General features: G+C 39.0%; 1 protein-coding gene across 1 annotated transcript in view; it reads right to left on the bottom strand.

The window, feature by feature from the left end:
• Nucleotides 1-147: 147 nt before the first annotated feature.
• The window catches only part of zdhhc9 (zinc finger DHHC-type palmitoyltransferase 9), a 37,891-nt gene continuing 23,688 nt past the window's right edge, over nt 148-14,350 (bottom strand). Inside the window, exons 4-10 of the mRNA XM_059345930.1 lie at nt 13,392-13,550; nt 11,192-11,329; nt 10,700-10,746; nt 9,305-9,409; nt 4,505-4,608; nt 4,258-4,360; nt 148-1,382 (exon numbers count right to left, since the gene is read on the bottom strand). Of these exons, the coding sequence (XP_059201913.1) occupies nt 1,194-1,382; nt 4,258-4,360; nt 4,505-4,608; nt 9,305-9,409; nt 10,700-10,746; nt 11,192-11,329; nt 13,392-13,550 (845 nt within the window). The 3' untranslated portion in view covers nt 148-1,193. The remainder of the gene's footprint in view (nt 1,383-4,257; nt 4,361-4,504; nt 4,609-9,304; nt 9,410-10,699; nt 10,747-11,191; nt 11,330-13,391; nt 13,551-14,350) is intronic.

The following is a 14,350-nucleotide window of genomic DNA, read 5'->3' as shown; positions in this document are numbered from 1 at the left end:
TTTTTCTCTAATATTGGAAAGAAGCAGGCTAGCTGTTTCGTTATGTTTGCAGCATCATATTTAACATACAGACATGAGCCTCGATCTTCTCATTCAACTTTCTGCAGAAAAGTGGAAAAGTTATTTCCTATAATATCTTATTTTCCCTTAAATCATCTTGCAACCCTTTATAGTAGTCTAAACCACTGGACTAATTAGTGTATAAGTGTTATTTCTCCTTTAAAACTGTGTCAGCGGTTAAAACGGATCTCAAAGGTTTCTCTGTTGGTTGCATTTGATGGTGCAACTGTTATGATAAGGCACTGTTACTACTAGTGTCTACTATCATCACAAGTCTTCAAGCAATTTCATCTATTTCAGAGCACCAACGTCTCACTACATCCCTTAAATATAAAAATGGAAGGACAGGCCTTGGTATGGATCACCGATTTTAAAAAAAGATGCACGCAAGAAACAACAGTACTGAATGCAGCAATATCAGAATACAAGGTAGATTTTGACTTGCCTGGAAGGAGTCTTTAGGATATCTCAGCTAAAGATTTGCATGTCCTCCTCCTGCCTGGACATCATGTGTACTTACAGACTAACCGATCTGTCCACACTCATAGAAACGCTGCTGTCCAGCCTTCTCCTGGTTTGCATAGGGCATGTAATGTGCACACAACAGAAACTGACTGTATGTATGAAGTTTTATACATGTCCAGAAGTAGCATCGTCTTTGCCAGACACTTGTAAGGAGTATATTTGAACTGGCCTCTCACAATAAATGTCTTTATGCAATTTTAAATAAAGAACAAAAAGTAGTTTTAACAATCAGAGAGACCCACTGGGGACCTGTGGGGTTGTCATACACTTGTAGAGTTTTTTTTTCTCTGCAGTTCTTCCAGCAGCTTCTCCCCCTATGTGTCTTTTCCATGCAGTGTTCAGGAGACAGAGGAAGCTGCTGACTGTCCATTAAATCACTCCCCCTGCTGCAGGAGCAAGTGTCAATCAAACAGCTCTGCAGCTGCCGGAGAGGAGAGGAGGGAAGAGGAGGAGCCGCCGCAGAAACTCGGCTCTTCTGGTGGAATGTAAGGCGGGCGTCGGAGAATAACTGAGTCACCCGCACAGTTATCACACATTGATTATTAATGTTTCAGTTCCTGCCGGGTGGCTGGGGGCGTGGCTACAACAGGAGCCGCCCTCTCATGCAGCTAATGGGACTTGTCCTTGGGGACGACGATGGATGCGTCTGCATCGGTCTCGGGTGAAGCCAGGGGCGGGACCTTTGCAGCAGGAGGGAGCTCCTCTTTAGGGGAGGTGCTCTTTTCTGCTGAGGCGGCGATGCTCGGCTTGGCATCATCAGGTGTGTGCTCGTTGGGAATGAGAGGAGCCGTGGTCTTCTGCAGGCAGAGAGGAGAGAGAGACGCTGGTGATAAAATAAGCAGCAACAAGCCTGTCATTTATAGCAACATATTGTTTATTGTTTATTGTTTATTGTTAAAAAGATCCCCATTAGCTGTCACCAAAAGTGGGAGGAGCTAGTCTTCCTGGGGTCCACAAGACAAAACAAAAATCACTTAACAATTAAACATTGTAGACATTATTATATACGTCATCAGAAATAATTCCAAATAAGTTATTACATTCATATCTATTACATTAATTCTCACTGTCATACAGTAAATATGTTAATTCACTACTCACAAATTTAAATAGTGCATTCTCAAGTAATAATTAAAAGATACTTTACTATTCAGTTCACGTATATTCAGTGGGCAATTTTTCCAATAACTGATAGCACGATAAATAACTGTTCTCTTTAAGGCATTTGATTTTGGACATGGTAACATCATCTGACCACCATTAGCTGACCTTGTCACATAAGAATGAACCTGATCACATCTGACAATTTGGTTATATAGGAAAACAGGCTGAAAAGAATAGACAGTGTTTCTAAAAATGTTTGTTGTATTGCACGCCAACCTGTACTCTACCATTAACCAGGAAAGTTGACGGTGCATACTGATAGTGTTTGTTCTTATGGAACAATGTAAAACCAACATATAACCGTTTCTATTTATAAATGTAAATAATATTGCTCTTGTCATCAATTTTATCATCCCATGATAAGGTTCTGTTTGCAGAAGAAAACATGGATGAAGGAAGGTTTACATGGGGCAGATAAACTCACTATTATCAAGGCTGTTATTGTGATTTTCGAATTATCATTATTAATTATTAATTTTATTTTTTTCAGATTTCCAAGTTGCCTATCAATTTAGGTATTTAGGTCAGTTTAAGTATGTCTTTGTAAGAGTACTGTGATAGAGTTTAAATGTTTTTGCAAGGATGTGATTCTGATTTTTGATTCTATTTATATTTTTTCTTTCTTTTTAATTTATTTTATTTTTTTAAAACCATTTCTTTCTTTTTATGTTTTGATGAAAAGACTTGACATGTTTACAAGATGTAGAGCAACATGTATGTGCTGTTTTGTTTTTCTTCAAATAAAAAGTTTAATAACAAAATGTAAATAATATTAATACTATTCTGGCTAGCAGAGCACAACTCTTCTTTTACGGTATCAATGAAACAACAGAATAACATAAACCAACCAATGCATATTGCTAAAAATGATAGTGGCAGCTGTGAGACAACAAGTGACTCATTCAAATGTCTGTGTGCTGCCAAGCACCGACCTCCGGAGCTGAAAAGTGAAGCCAAGAGCCTTAAACCTGCATTTTATCTAACAGCCAGCAGGGGGCGACTCCACTGGTTGCAAAAATAAGTCAGATTGTAGAGCAGTTTATAATAAAATGAACCAGGTTCTCACTTGATTTATTACCTCGGTTTATTACCTAACAGTTTCCTGTTGAGTTTATGGTGTGGTTAGTAACAAGTCTTCTGTTTATTTTATAAATTAAGGTCCCGATTAGAGTTAAATAGAAGATGAAGAAGGGTTTGTTTTGGGGCGTGGCTACCTTGTGATGTACAAGTCACAAACATGGCAGCCTGTACATTGTCCTTTAAGAGCTTTGACCTTTTTACAGCGTGTAAAACAACAACTTATTGAGTTTTTAGGATTGTGAGATTAAAGTCCAAACAACATCAGTTCAAGCTGGATGGATTTATTAAATGATTCATTTCTTCTCTTCTTTGCTAACTGACTATAAATATCTATAAAATATATCAGTTTTATTGTTCAAAGCAGTGTGTAAGTGTGCAAAAGTGCTTCTCAATTACAGTAAGGGGAGCAAACAATCTTCTTGGGTCGATCAACTGGATGTAAAATGTCTGAAACTCTAATTACAGCCGTGTAGCGCTAAATAACAAGTGTCAACATGATGTACAGCAGCACTGAGGAGACTCGTGTTGGTTCTATTTTAATGTGAAAAAGTATGCAAAGCAAAAATGTGGGTAAAGATATCTCTGTTAGCCGAAAATTTAACAACTGAACAATTATAAATGGATCAACAATCACAGCTAAAGAGCCACAAAATGGCTCCACATCCAACACACACACACACACACACACACACACACACACACACACTGTGGGGGCCCTCATTGGAATTTTCCCTAGCAAGGTTATAATAGTTTTGAATGTTTCATTAGTTTTAGTTTTAATTTCGTTGTCAATTAATGTTTTCAAATTCAGTTAGTTTTAGTTAGTTTTTAGGATGAGTTTGCTAGTTTCAGTTTAGTTTTTTTTTTTTTTATGTTTTAGTTTTAGTGTAGTTTTTATTAGTTTTAGTTTTTTGTAATGGGGTATTTGTTGGGTCATCATTTTTATTTCAGTTAACGAAAATGTTTTTTCAATTCCAGTTTTCGTTATTTTGTTTTGTTTTCGATTACTATAATAACCTTGTTCCCTAGCCCCTTAAGTTATATATAGATATATCAGACTATAAAGTCTGAAATCTCAAAAAAAGCCTTTAAAGAAGTGAGGACCGGCCGAAATGTCCTCACTTTGCAAAAATGTCCTCACTCTGTTGGTTAAGAATGTGTTACGGTCCTCACTATGTAGGAAGTACAAGAACACACACACACACACACACACACACACGCACACATGCGCACACGCACACGCACACACACACACACACACACACACTTTCTTCTCTCCAACTCCCTGTAATTGGTTTAGGCTCTGTTTTATGTCTGCTCTGTATTCACTATTCTGTGCAGCCTCGATCCATTTTAGAGCTAGAGAAGTGTGTGAGGGGGAGGGTACAGAGAGTGTGTGTGTGTGTGTGTGTGTGTGTGTGTGTTCACCGTGGTTTGTGACACTGCGTTGCTGCTGCTGGAGGCAGAGGGTGCAGCAGATGTAGCAGAAACAGCTGAATCCTCCTGCATCACTCCTCTTCTGTCCAAGACGCTGGAAGGCGAGACAAGGCGATCAGTCAGAAACGGCGTCCTGCTCGTTATTCAGCAGGACGCCGTGCAGGAGCAGGACCAATCTGAATCTAATCTATCACAGTAAAAATGTAATAAAAACAAGAAAGATGTGTGACAGAGTTACCTCGGGTACGTGGGCCCGCAGAGCACCTCACAACAGTTCTTGATGATGTTCTTGTGGCTGTACGGGTTCTGGATTCTGTTCTTTCCTGACCAGGATCCTTTAATCTGGGCAAAGACAAAATGTGCACAACATTCATCACCGGAGCAGCAAAACCTTCTCCAACCACATCCCTGGTTTTCCCTTTGCTTATACTTTATTCAAAAGCAACGTTCCTATTTTAGATGTTTTTCCCACAAGCGTGGCTTTGACCTACTAAAAGAATCTAGTCAGGGTTTTAATGATTCCTGGTTTGATGGGAACTCTGTGTGCCAACGGGTGTGAACGAGCACAGCAAGATTACAACCACTTTAATTATTCATTGAAGAATCAGAGAATTCATACAACGGATTCCCCCAGCAATAAATACAGTCCTTCCACATCCTTCAAAACTTACACAGCCTTCCCAAACGTCAGGCTCACCCGCCGGCATTAGTTATGATTATAATTAATAATCAATAATAATTATGTTGATAAATGTGAACCATGCATGGTTCAGAGAACAGTAGCCTATACTAGTGTATGATTATACTTTTTTTTCTTTTTTATGCTTGATAATAAGTACTTATTAATACAGGACTTTTATTTTGACGGGACTTTTATTTTCCCGCTTCCGATGTGTCTGATGTCCTATCAATCAATGAGAAACGAAAAAAGGAAAAAAAGGAATTTGCAAAAAACAAATAACGGCCGTTATTTCATTTTGGTTTTTTGGTTATTTCGGTTTTTTATGCTGAGAGCAAAATCCGTTTTTCCCTTTTTGGTTTAAAAAGGAAAAGGGGGCACTGTTTTAGTTTTTTCCTATTTTCGTTTGGACAGAAAAAGGAATTATACTTTGGCACCCGGACCCTAAACTTACAGTTGTATTCTTTATCCTTGATTTCCTTTAAGTAGCTTTGAAGTGGACGTACTGTATTATGCTTATTTTAGTGTCAATACGAGTATTTTGGGGTTCTACTCTGACTGCATCACATTCATATTCTGCTTGTTACACAATTGTTTATTATTTTTTACAGTGACTGACATATTTAAACCTGAGTGCAGGGCTGCACAATTAATCAATATGGACTATTTCAAAAATTTTAAAATAACATTTAAGGTTGTGTTAATGTGTCAAAATAGAATTCTGGAAAAAAGAGAAAAAAATCACACCATGAATGATTAATTTAGGATATTTTTCAATGAATATAAGAACAATGAAGCAAAAATGATCATTCCCTTCAAAACTGTAAATCATATTGCAATAACAATCAATGCAATTGCAATGAGATATTTTCTCCAAACCGTGCAGTCTCACCCGGATATAAGACAGTAAAGCACCAATGCTCCTTTTAGTAAAGATGCATATAAGACTATATGCTTCCTATCAAGGAAACAAACATCAAGGCTGTATATTTAATGCATTTTAAATATATATCTATATTTTAACTGTTGATTTGGGTGTAACTCTAAATACAAATATAGGCTAGATGATATTTATATTTACTCAAAAAATGCAGAAGAAGAAGAAGTAGCTTGATAGATTGACGTGTTTATTTGACCCCAAAACTAAACAAAGTGTGGCTGCACAACATGACTTTGCACTGACTGACCCTCTGGCGAGTCAAGCTTTTCTTTTTTTTTAGTTGCAGTAGATATAGGTCAACAGTCTGCCCGAGAGGTACTTCAGTACTGCATGTACTATCTGTGTGTGTGTGCGTGTGTGTGTGTGTGTGTGTGTGTGTGTGTGTGTGTGTGTGTGTGTGTGCAGGAGACACAGTTGAGAGAGCATGTGTCATCCTTTGGGAGAGACCAGAGCAGCTACAACACTCAAGGTGCCTTCTCTTGTTCGCCCTTATTCCACCATTTCTATCTTCCTCCTCTTCTCCTCCTCCTCCTCCTCCCTCTCCTCTCACACACTCCCCCTCCACCTCTCTACCACAGCAGTATTTTGGCAGCGTTCCCAGCCCCTGCAGGTATCGATGCATCTATTATTAGGCCAATCACAGATATCGAAGCGGCCAGGCTGACAGCCATTGTTTCAACTCCTGGAGCAACATCACAGTCTCCTGTAGGTGCACACTGCAGAGCTTCATTACTGATTAAATGAAAAAAATGAGGCCAGCTTTCCCACCGGAAAGAAAAAGGGGAATTATAAATTAATCATTACAACAAAGTATGAGTGCACTCTCTTGCTTTCAGCCATCTAGAACCTCCCACCATCACTGCTGCTCTCTTCTGCAGTCAGATCTGGGCTAACAAAGCCTCGGATAAACTATACACACTGTTAATGCTAACATACACAACATAAACGACTCCCTCTGTGGATTCATCCACCTGCATCACCACCACTCATCTTCTGCGTGTGTTTATGTGTGTGTGTGTGTGTGTGTGGTGACTCAATAATGACTCAACGGTAATGCGATCAAGCAATCAATACTTTTTTCCACATTTAGCCTCACAAGCATCTTCTAAATGTAGCAGAAGTCAGACAGTCTGATTTGTTCTTATTTCAGCTCAGCTCTATCGTCAGTTTTTATTAAGAATAGCAGCTCTTCGTGCATATTTTTAGGTCATTAGACGACGTCTGCTGGGTGAGCAGTCCAAGCATTCACCAGCCAATTTGTCATATGGCTCAGACTCTGAGCAGAATAAAAGTCCTGCTGCTGTATTCGCCACATTTGGTGTCAATGTGGCTGAACTGGATAAAAATAGGACGGATTAAATTCTGAAATACAGGCAAGAGAAGACGAAATAAAAAAAGAGTAAAGACATGCCGTTTTATCTGCAGGTATAAATAGATTGTTTGAGATCTTGTTTTTTGCACAACTTCTGTTTTCTTTCAACACTTTCTGCGTTTTCTTTATTGTAGTTTACACTATAACAGCCAGGTTTAACAAGCTACAGTTTACCAGCCCCGTGTCCTTCAGTGCTGAACGAGGCCGTGGCGTTGTCAAGGAAACTGCTCTGTACTCTTAGAAATTGTAGTGTTTACACCTCTGAGATGTATGTTTGTCTTTCCAGCCACGTGAAGCTGAACTGCCTGATCACAGCATTTACACACACAACTGCACTTCATCTTCATTATGTTCATTCTGACTTTGATAATTACATTCATCAAAGTTTAATTATGAAACAAATCATCTCACAGCCCTTTGTAATCAAAACTGAAGCCGCAATCTATGCTCTCATCAAAACCACCAGACTCCATTGACAAAGACAGTAATTTTACCTCACAGAACACGAGAGTTGCTGTGTTGACCGGTTACTTTGTTTGTGTTACTTTGGTGCTTAAGTTGGTTAGTTTGAATGCATCAAAGTCACACAATAACACAAATTCACAAGAGGATTGTGCAGCTTTTGCAGCCGCTAAACCTGCACAAATAAGACAAAAAGGCACCGTGTAATCTCAAAGCACAAGCAAAGGGTGAAATGCACCATTAATTGCGCCGCCATGCAAATAATGTCTCTGTGTTCCTGTGCTATTTGCACATATTTAAATTAGATACAAAATTGGCCCTTTTCTATGAAAATGAGCCTCACTGCAAGAACAGTCCAACTTGCAACACAGTTCCAGGAAATAACTGACATCTTCAAAAGTTTGTGCCATCTTCTTTTACAGTCTGAAGGTGTGCATTAAAAAACAGAACTGGGATATTAAAAGCCAAATACTTTTTCTCTATATAAATTATTTTCCTTAAGTTTCAATACCTCTGCACCTCATTGGTCAGAACATGTAGCCCTTGGTCTGAAAATGTCTGTGTTCTTATCCAAAAGGATAATTTCAATCAGATGCAAAACATTATGGGCGTGTTTGTGCTGCAATATCATTAGTGCAATACTGTTAATGAATCAGATGTTGTGGCGGGGCAGATAGCAGCTGTGAGTGATCTATAATTCATGGTTCAATTTGTACCAGTAGTGTTGTATATAAACTGATGATTAACTGATTCTTGTTATTTTGGCTGAAAAACAAAAAGTTTCAGGTACATTATCACCATCCTCTGGGCTTTAGTAGGATGTATAGGATTGAATATATACATGGCTCAGGAAAACCAAGACGTTGAAATCAGATTTGTGGTCTGGTCAACAGAAGTGTAAATGTAAATGTAAATTGTGATAAATGCATCTGGATTTTATTGCACACTTGAAATGACGAGTGTAAATGAGATCAGAACTCACTGCTAACTCTTATTTCTTTGTTGTGAAATTCGGTCATCAGCGAAAGCTAGCGGCTAACTGATGCTAGCGGCTAACTAATGCTAGCGGCTAACTGATGCTAGCGGCTAACTGATGCTAGCGGCGCTGCTTGTTACAGCTACAAGAGTAGCCATTAGCGTATCAATGCTAATTCAAAATTGTGGTCGCAACATTAGCTGACATTTCATAGCAGCGTTACAATCGTGCCAGAGAAATTCAGAGTTGAGCAAACTCAAAAACAAAACTTAAAATATTAAGTTTAATTGTCCAACTTAAAATTTTATCAAAGCTTGTTGCCTTGAAATTTTGAGTTCACCCAACATTTCTTTTTTTGCAGTGTAAGAACAAGAAAAAGTTAGCCTATTTGAGTGCATGATTTTGATAATTTAGCCACAGGAAAAAAAAAAAACTGAGGCAACCAAATACTGAGTTAAACCTGTTGTCCATGTCTTTACAAGTCGTGGTTGATTTGCATAACGTCACTGTGAAACCTAAACAAACTAGATGCAAAATACAGCATTGTGTCTCACAGGATGAGACAGAAAACAAACAGACAGCATTGGTAAAGCAGGAAGTTGAACTTACGTCCTCATTGGTGGTCTGGTTTAGAGAGATCAGGTAGGTGTGGAAGCCGGTCAGTCCCACCACTGACCACAGGGTGAAGAAACACACCAACACCTCCAGCACAGTGGACAAGAGTTAAAGAAAACAGCAACAGATGTTTTCTGCCCGACACATGGTCACAGATTAAACAGTGGACAGCAGGTGACGGCAGAACGACAGACAGTTATGCAACATGATTAAAGTCAGTGATGGTGAGCGGAAGGAATCAAAGCATTGAATCATTTTGGGTTGTTTTTTTTTTTACAAAAAGCGGTCAAAGGCAGGAGGATTTCACCTCTTTTACTATGCAAAAAAAGCAGAAATGCAGCAGATCCACAATGATAATTGTGGTCTTAAATTTCTATCAAAAATAGCTTCTCATTCCAATCCGTTGACCATTAATTTTGCAAGCTGAAATAACAACTGTCGCTAACATATTTTATCAGCAGCAGCTACCAAGTTAACTAAGCTAAGCTTGTAAAAAAGGTCTTAAATGTGCACTTTGTGGCTGATGATCACCAGTTATTAATCTGACGGGAAGATAATACACAAAACACTAATGTCCTTTCATTGCAGTGTAGAGCTGGTGCCATAGTTCATATTGTCAACATTTCCAAGACCACTTATTATAATATGTACGTTTTTGTTCGAACATAACCCTGTTTGGCTGCTAAGCTTACATAGTTAATAATAATAATAATAATAATAATAATAATAATAATAATAGATACCAACATGAATAAGTGCCTCATCCAATCCCACAAAAAATCTGAACTATCCCTTGAAGGTGCCTCATCCTTTATTGCTTTATTCTTAATTTTTAATCATTGTTTTTTATACTATTTTCTAATACTTGTTTATTTATTCTATTGATTTATTTTTAGTCCTGCAAAATCCTATTTATTGTTTTCTACTTTTGTTTTGATCTAATTTCCTGTGCTGTTAATTTTGCTCTGTGATGCACTTTGAGCTGCATAATTGTCATGAAAGGCACTATATATATATATATATATATATATATATATATAAAGCTGGTAAACTGTGCACCAAGGCCTTGGAAGTAACACTCTGTTACTGTTAGAGCAGATAAACACTTTGTTTAATCCATCTTTACACTTTAGCGCTTGTGGTTTTGAAAAGGCTACAAAAGGACATGTTAGGAAATCTGAGCTTGACAGGCCCGCTGTGCCTTGTTACGGATGGATGCGGAAGCTTATTATTTGAAAATCACTGTTCGGGGAGAGGTTTAGGAAATGGTCATAGTCGGGGTGTGATACTTGAAGAGAATCTTGATGTTTTTCCCATTTTTTTTAGGAAATCTGACAAAAAGTGCCCACACGGCAGCTGTTTTTGTGGCCAGAGCTTAAAAGGATATGTTCCAGGTGTTTCCTTCAAAGTGTTCAAAAAACCTTTATCCACTGAGCCTGTGAACAGAGCAAAACAGAGAGGAGTTAAACAGAAAAAGAAAAGATCCCACTGCTTCATTATTCATGTTTTATCTACTAAGAAGGAATAATAACTCCAGTATTAAGATAACAAGCCCAGAGCTAATTATCCTGACTAGAAACACGCTGTTTCCTCGGCTCTCTGTCTTCTTGCTGTCTGCGTAGGTAGAACAAGGAAGCAGGAGGTGGAGGATGAAAGAGGAATCATGTCAAGCTGTCAGTGGTTGTTGCATGTCATGTCATCCTGCAGGAAGAGCCTGCTCTGAATTAGGTCATAGTTTAAGCACATGTGCATGCATTTGCATGTAAACTGTAAAACTAAAAGAGTGCTTGTGTCACAGGTCGCCCTTCCTGTTTTGTCACATTCTTAAATCTACCCATGCACCATGTTTGTTCCTCCTGATTGGACAGACAGGATACTCACGCATCACCACGTGGACGATGTCGAAGGTGAAGATATAAATGGTGAGCAGGGAGAGCGACAGAGTGAACATGTAGAAGTATCGGTAGTTCCTTTTGCCCACACAGTTGCCTACCCATGGACAATGGTGATCAAAACGGTCTGTAAAAAGAGACAAAAGGTCAAAATTGTATTGAAAACTGCACACACAACTTTCTTAGAAGACACTTTTGGAATCAGACAAGTATTAAAAATACACCAAAATGAGCTGCAGTCTTTCAGTCAAAGTCGGCTTTGTGCGTCTGCTTCTGTAAACCTGCAGTCTAAATATAGTGATCGCTTCCTCTTTGCTGCTCCTCTTCTATAATTTGGAGGAGAGCCAGATGAAAGCAGGGCAGGGTCACATGGACAGCAGGGAGTGCAGCGGCGTGTCTGCAGTGCTCCCTGGATGGAGTTTCACAACAATGTACAGTAAACATTGAGGCCGAAACACAAGACATGAAGCAGTTTCAGTGCTGACTTTGGGAGTTCACACACACACACATTTGGTAAACAGTGTAGACAACAGTAAACCCTGTGAACCCAGAGCAGTTTCAGGGCTTTTTTTTGCTCACTGTGGCATGCACCTCTATGGAAACAGCACAATCGTGACTAGATGTAGGGAGAACTCAAACATATCTTTTGTGCAGTTTCACACAATTATAATTAAATCTACAATTGCAAGAAAAAGTATGTGAACCCTTTGAAATAACCTGGTTTTCTGCATTGATATGTCGTAAAATGTGATCTGATCTGCATCTAAGTCCCGAGTACAATGTGCTTAACCTAATACCACACAAACAATTATAATATTTCATAATGCTTGTAGAAAAAGTAAGTGAGCGCTTTGGCTAATGACTCCATTAAGAGCTAAGAGTCCTAGCAATGAAATGAGATTTGAGTGGTGTAGATACCTGTAAAAAACACTCAAACTTCACATTTTATGACAAATTAATGCTGAAGAACAAGTAATTTCAAAGGGTTCACATACTTTTTCTTGCAACTATATAGAAACAACAAGTTTTGTAACCACCATTAGGTCAACATTTAAATTAGTCCAATACTTTGGTACCTGAAAAACGAATGACTTCAATGATACTGAGCAAATGTTAACATGCTAAATTAAGATAATGAACATTATACCTGCCACCATCAGGACCATTATAGTGAGCATGTTAGCATGCTTGTGTTAGCTCAATGCAACACAACGTATAACCTCACACAGCTGCTAGCAAGGCTGTAGACACTGACACTCAAATTAAAGCTGAAGGCACTTTACTATCTTTATAATCAAACTAAATTGCCATTTTGTCCATTTGAAAAAAAAGGCCTGGCACCAGGCGAGCACTTTACCCCCATAGTTATTGCTTTATTTAATCTCCAGTGTGCTGCTTGCAGAGCTAAAACAACTGTCCAAATACATTGTGCATCAGACCTCTCATAATATATTAACCAGAGAAGGCTCTAGGTATAAACAAATATCATTTCTGAAGTAGTTTACATGTGCTTTTTATTATGCTGCACATTCTGTAAGAGACTTTAACCGCTATAAACGATGTTAGTTTGAGGAGGAAAAGATGTGACTGCAGTAAAAGAGGGACTGAGGAGTGCTGCTGTGTCACGCCTGGACTGTGTGTGTGTGTGTGTGTGTGTGTGTGTCTACAGCAGGTGGACATAGATGAACCAGTGTTCACAATGACTGAGCGCTTATTCCCTCACTGAGCCTCCACTGTCTCCTCTCATATCGCCTGAGTCTACGCTCGCTTCAGACGCATTCCTCAATCATCAGAAGCCAAATCACTGTTATTCTGCAGGGCTGAGAGATAACACAGCTACACACACACACAGACACACATCACACAGCTCAAACCGGCTTCAAAATTCAAAGCACATTCCATAAAAACACTCCCTGTGAAGTTTTTGGCCCATTTGAATCATTTTTTCTAAAACTTTTGCACCCCGTCTCCTCAGTCCAACATTTATTTATAAAGCTATGATTTCAACTTTTTTTTAATTCTTGTGACAAATGAATGCAGTGAGGTAATTAAGATCGAGGCTTCAGTACTAATCATCATGTCAGGAAGCTATTTTTTCTCACCTTTCTATTTCTGAAAAACTGAAATAAACCGATTTCAATGAGCCGTCTTCTCACTTTGATGAAAAAGCCTCAGAGGACGTTTCTTACCGACGCAGTTGTCACAGATGCTGCAGTGAGAAGCTCGAGGTGGTCGGAAGATCTTGCAGGTGTAGCAGTACTTGAGCTTCACGATCTGGTTGTTGATCTGAACGTTGCGGATTCGAGGTGGAGGTCGCTGCCCTGCGGGGACGTTCCCGTTGGCAGCCTCTGTAGAAACAAAACACAACAAAAAACATTAATTAGCAGGTGTCGGACATCTTTGTGACACAATATTATAAAAGGTGTTATCTAATCAGAATAAAATACAGCAACACCTCAAACCATGTCCTCAAAAATCACACATAACACCTCTTAGTGTTTCCACAAATAATGAACATTATCAGCTCCACAAAGGTGCATATTGTTGCATTACAGGTCTTAAACAGGCAGTGAGGAATGTGACAAGGACAAGAAGAAAAGGGATGTAAATCTTGACGGCTGAACCTTGAGGGTGTCAGTGAACGACAACATTGGCTCGATACGGTATTGATGATAGAGGATTTATGTGTAATCACCATAGACCGTATAAAATATGGATGTAGTGTCCGTGACTTCACCCATAGGTTTCCAAACAGCTGATGTGGAGCTCAGTGTGGGCGGCTCCAGCTGTTGCCATCTTGGCAGTGACTCCCACTAACTCACGGCTAATCAAAAAAACGGGCGAAGAGATGGATGGTGGGTGAGCTGAGGTGGGCTGAATGAAGCCTGTCATGCAAATCAGCCACGCCCAGAAATCGGCAGAATTTTAAGCCTTAAAGTAATTAAAATGGGTGAGTTATGTAACTGCTTAGGGGTGGGACAAAATATAAATACCAGATTAGATCTTATTGCTCCCTCTTGTGATACATGATTGATACACTGGCACCAAATATTTGATACTTCTTATTTAACCCTTTATCGGGCGAAGAACCGTATTTGGTAACTTCAGCGGATATCCAAAATAATAAATAAAAATATTTCGAGAAAAA

Source organism: Centropristis striata, chromosome 12 (assembly GCF_030273125.1).
Source record: "Centropristis striata isolate RG_2023a ecotype Rhode Island chromosome 12, C.striata_1.0, whole genome shotgun sequence".
Taxonomy (NCBI): Eukaryota; Metazoa; Chordata; class Actinopteri; order Perciformes; family Serranidae; genus Centropristis; species Centropristis striata.
Note: the sequence above shows the minus strand (reverse complement) of the source record. Positions and strands in the feature narration are given on the sequence as shown.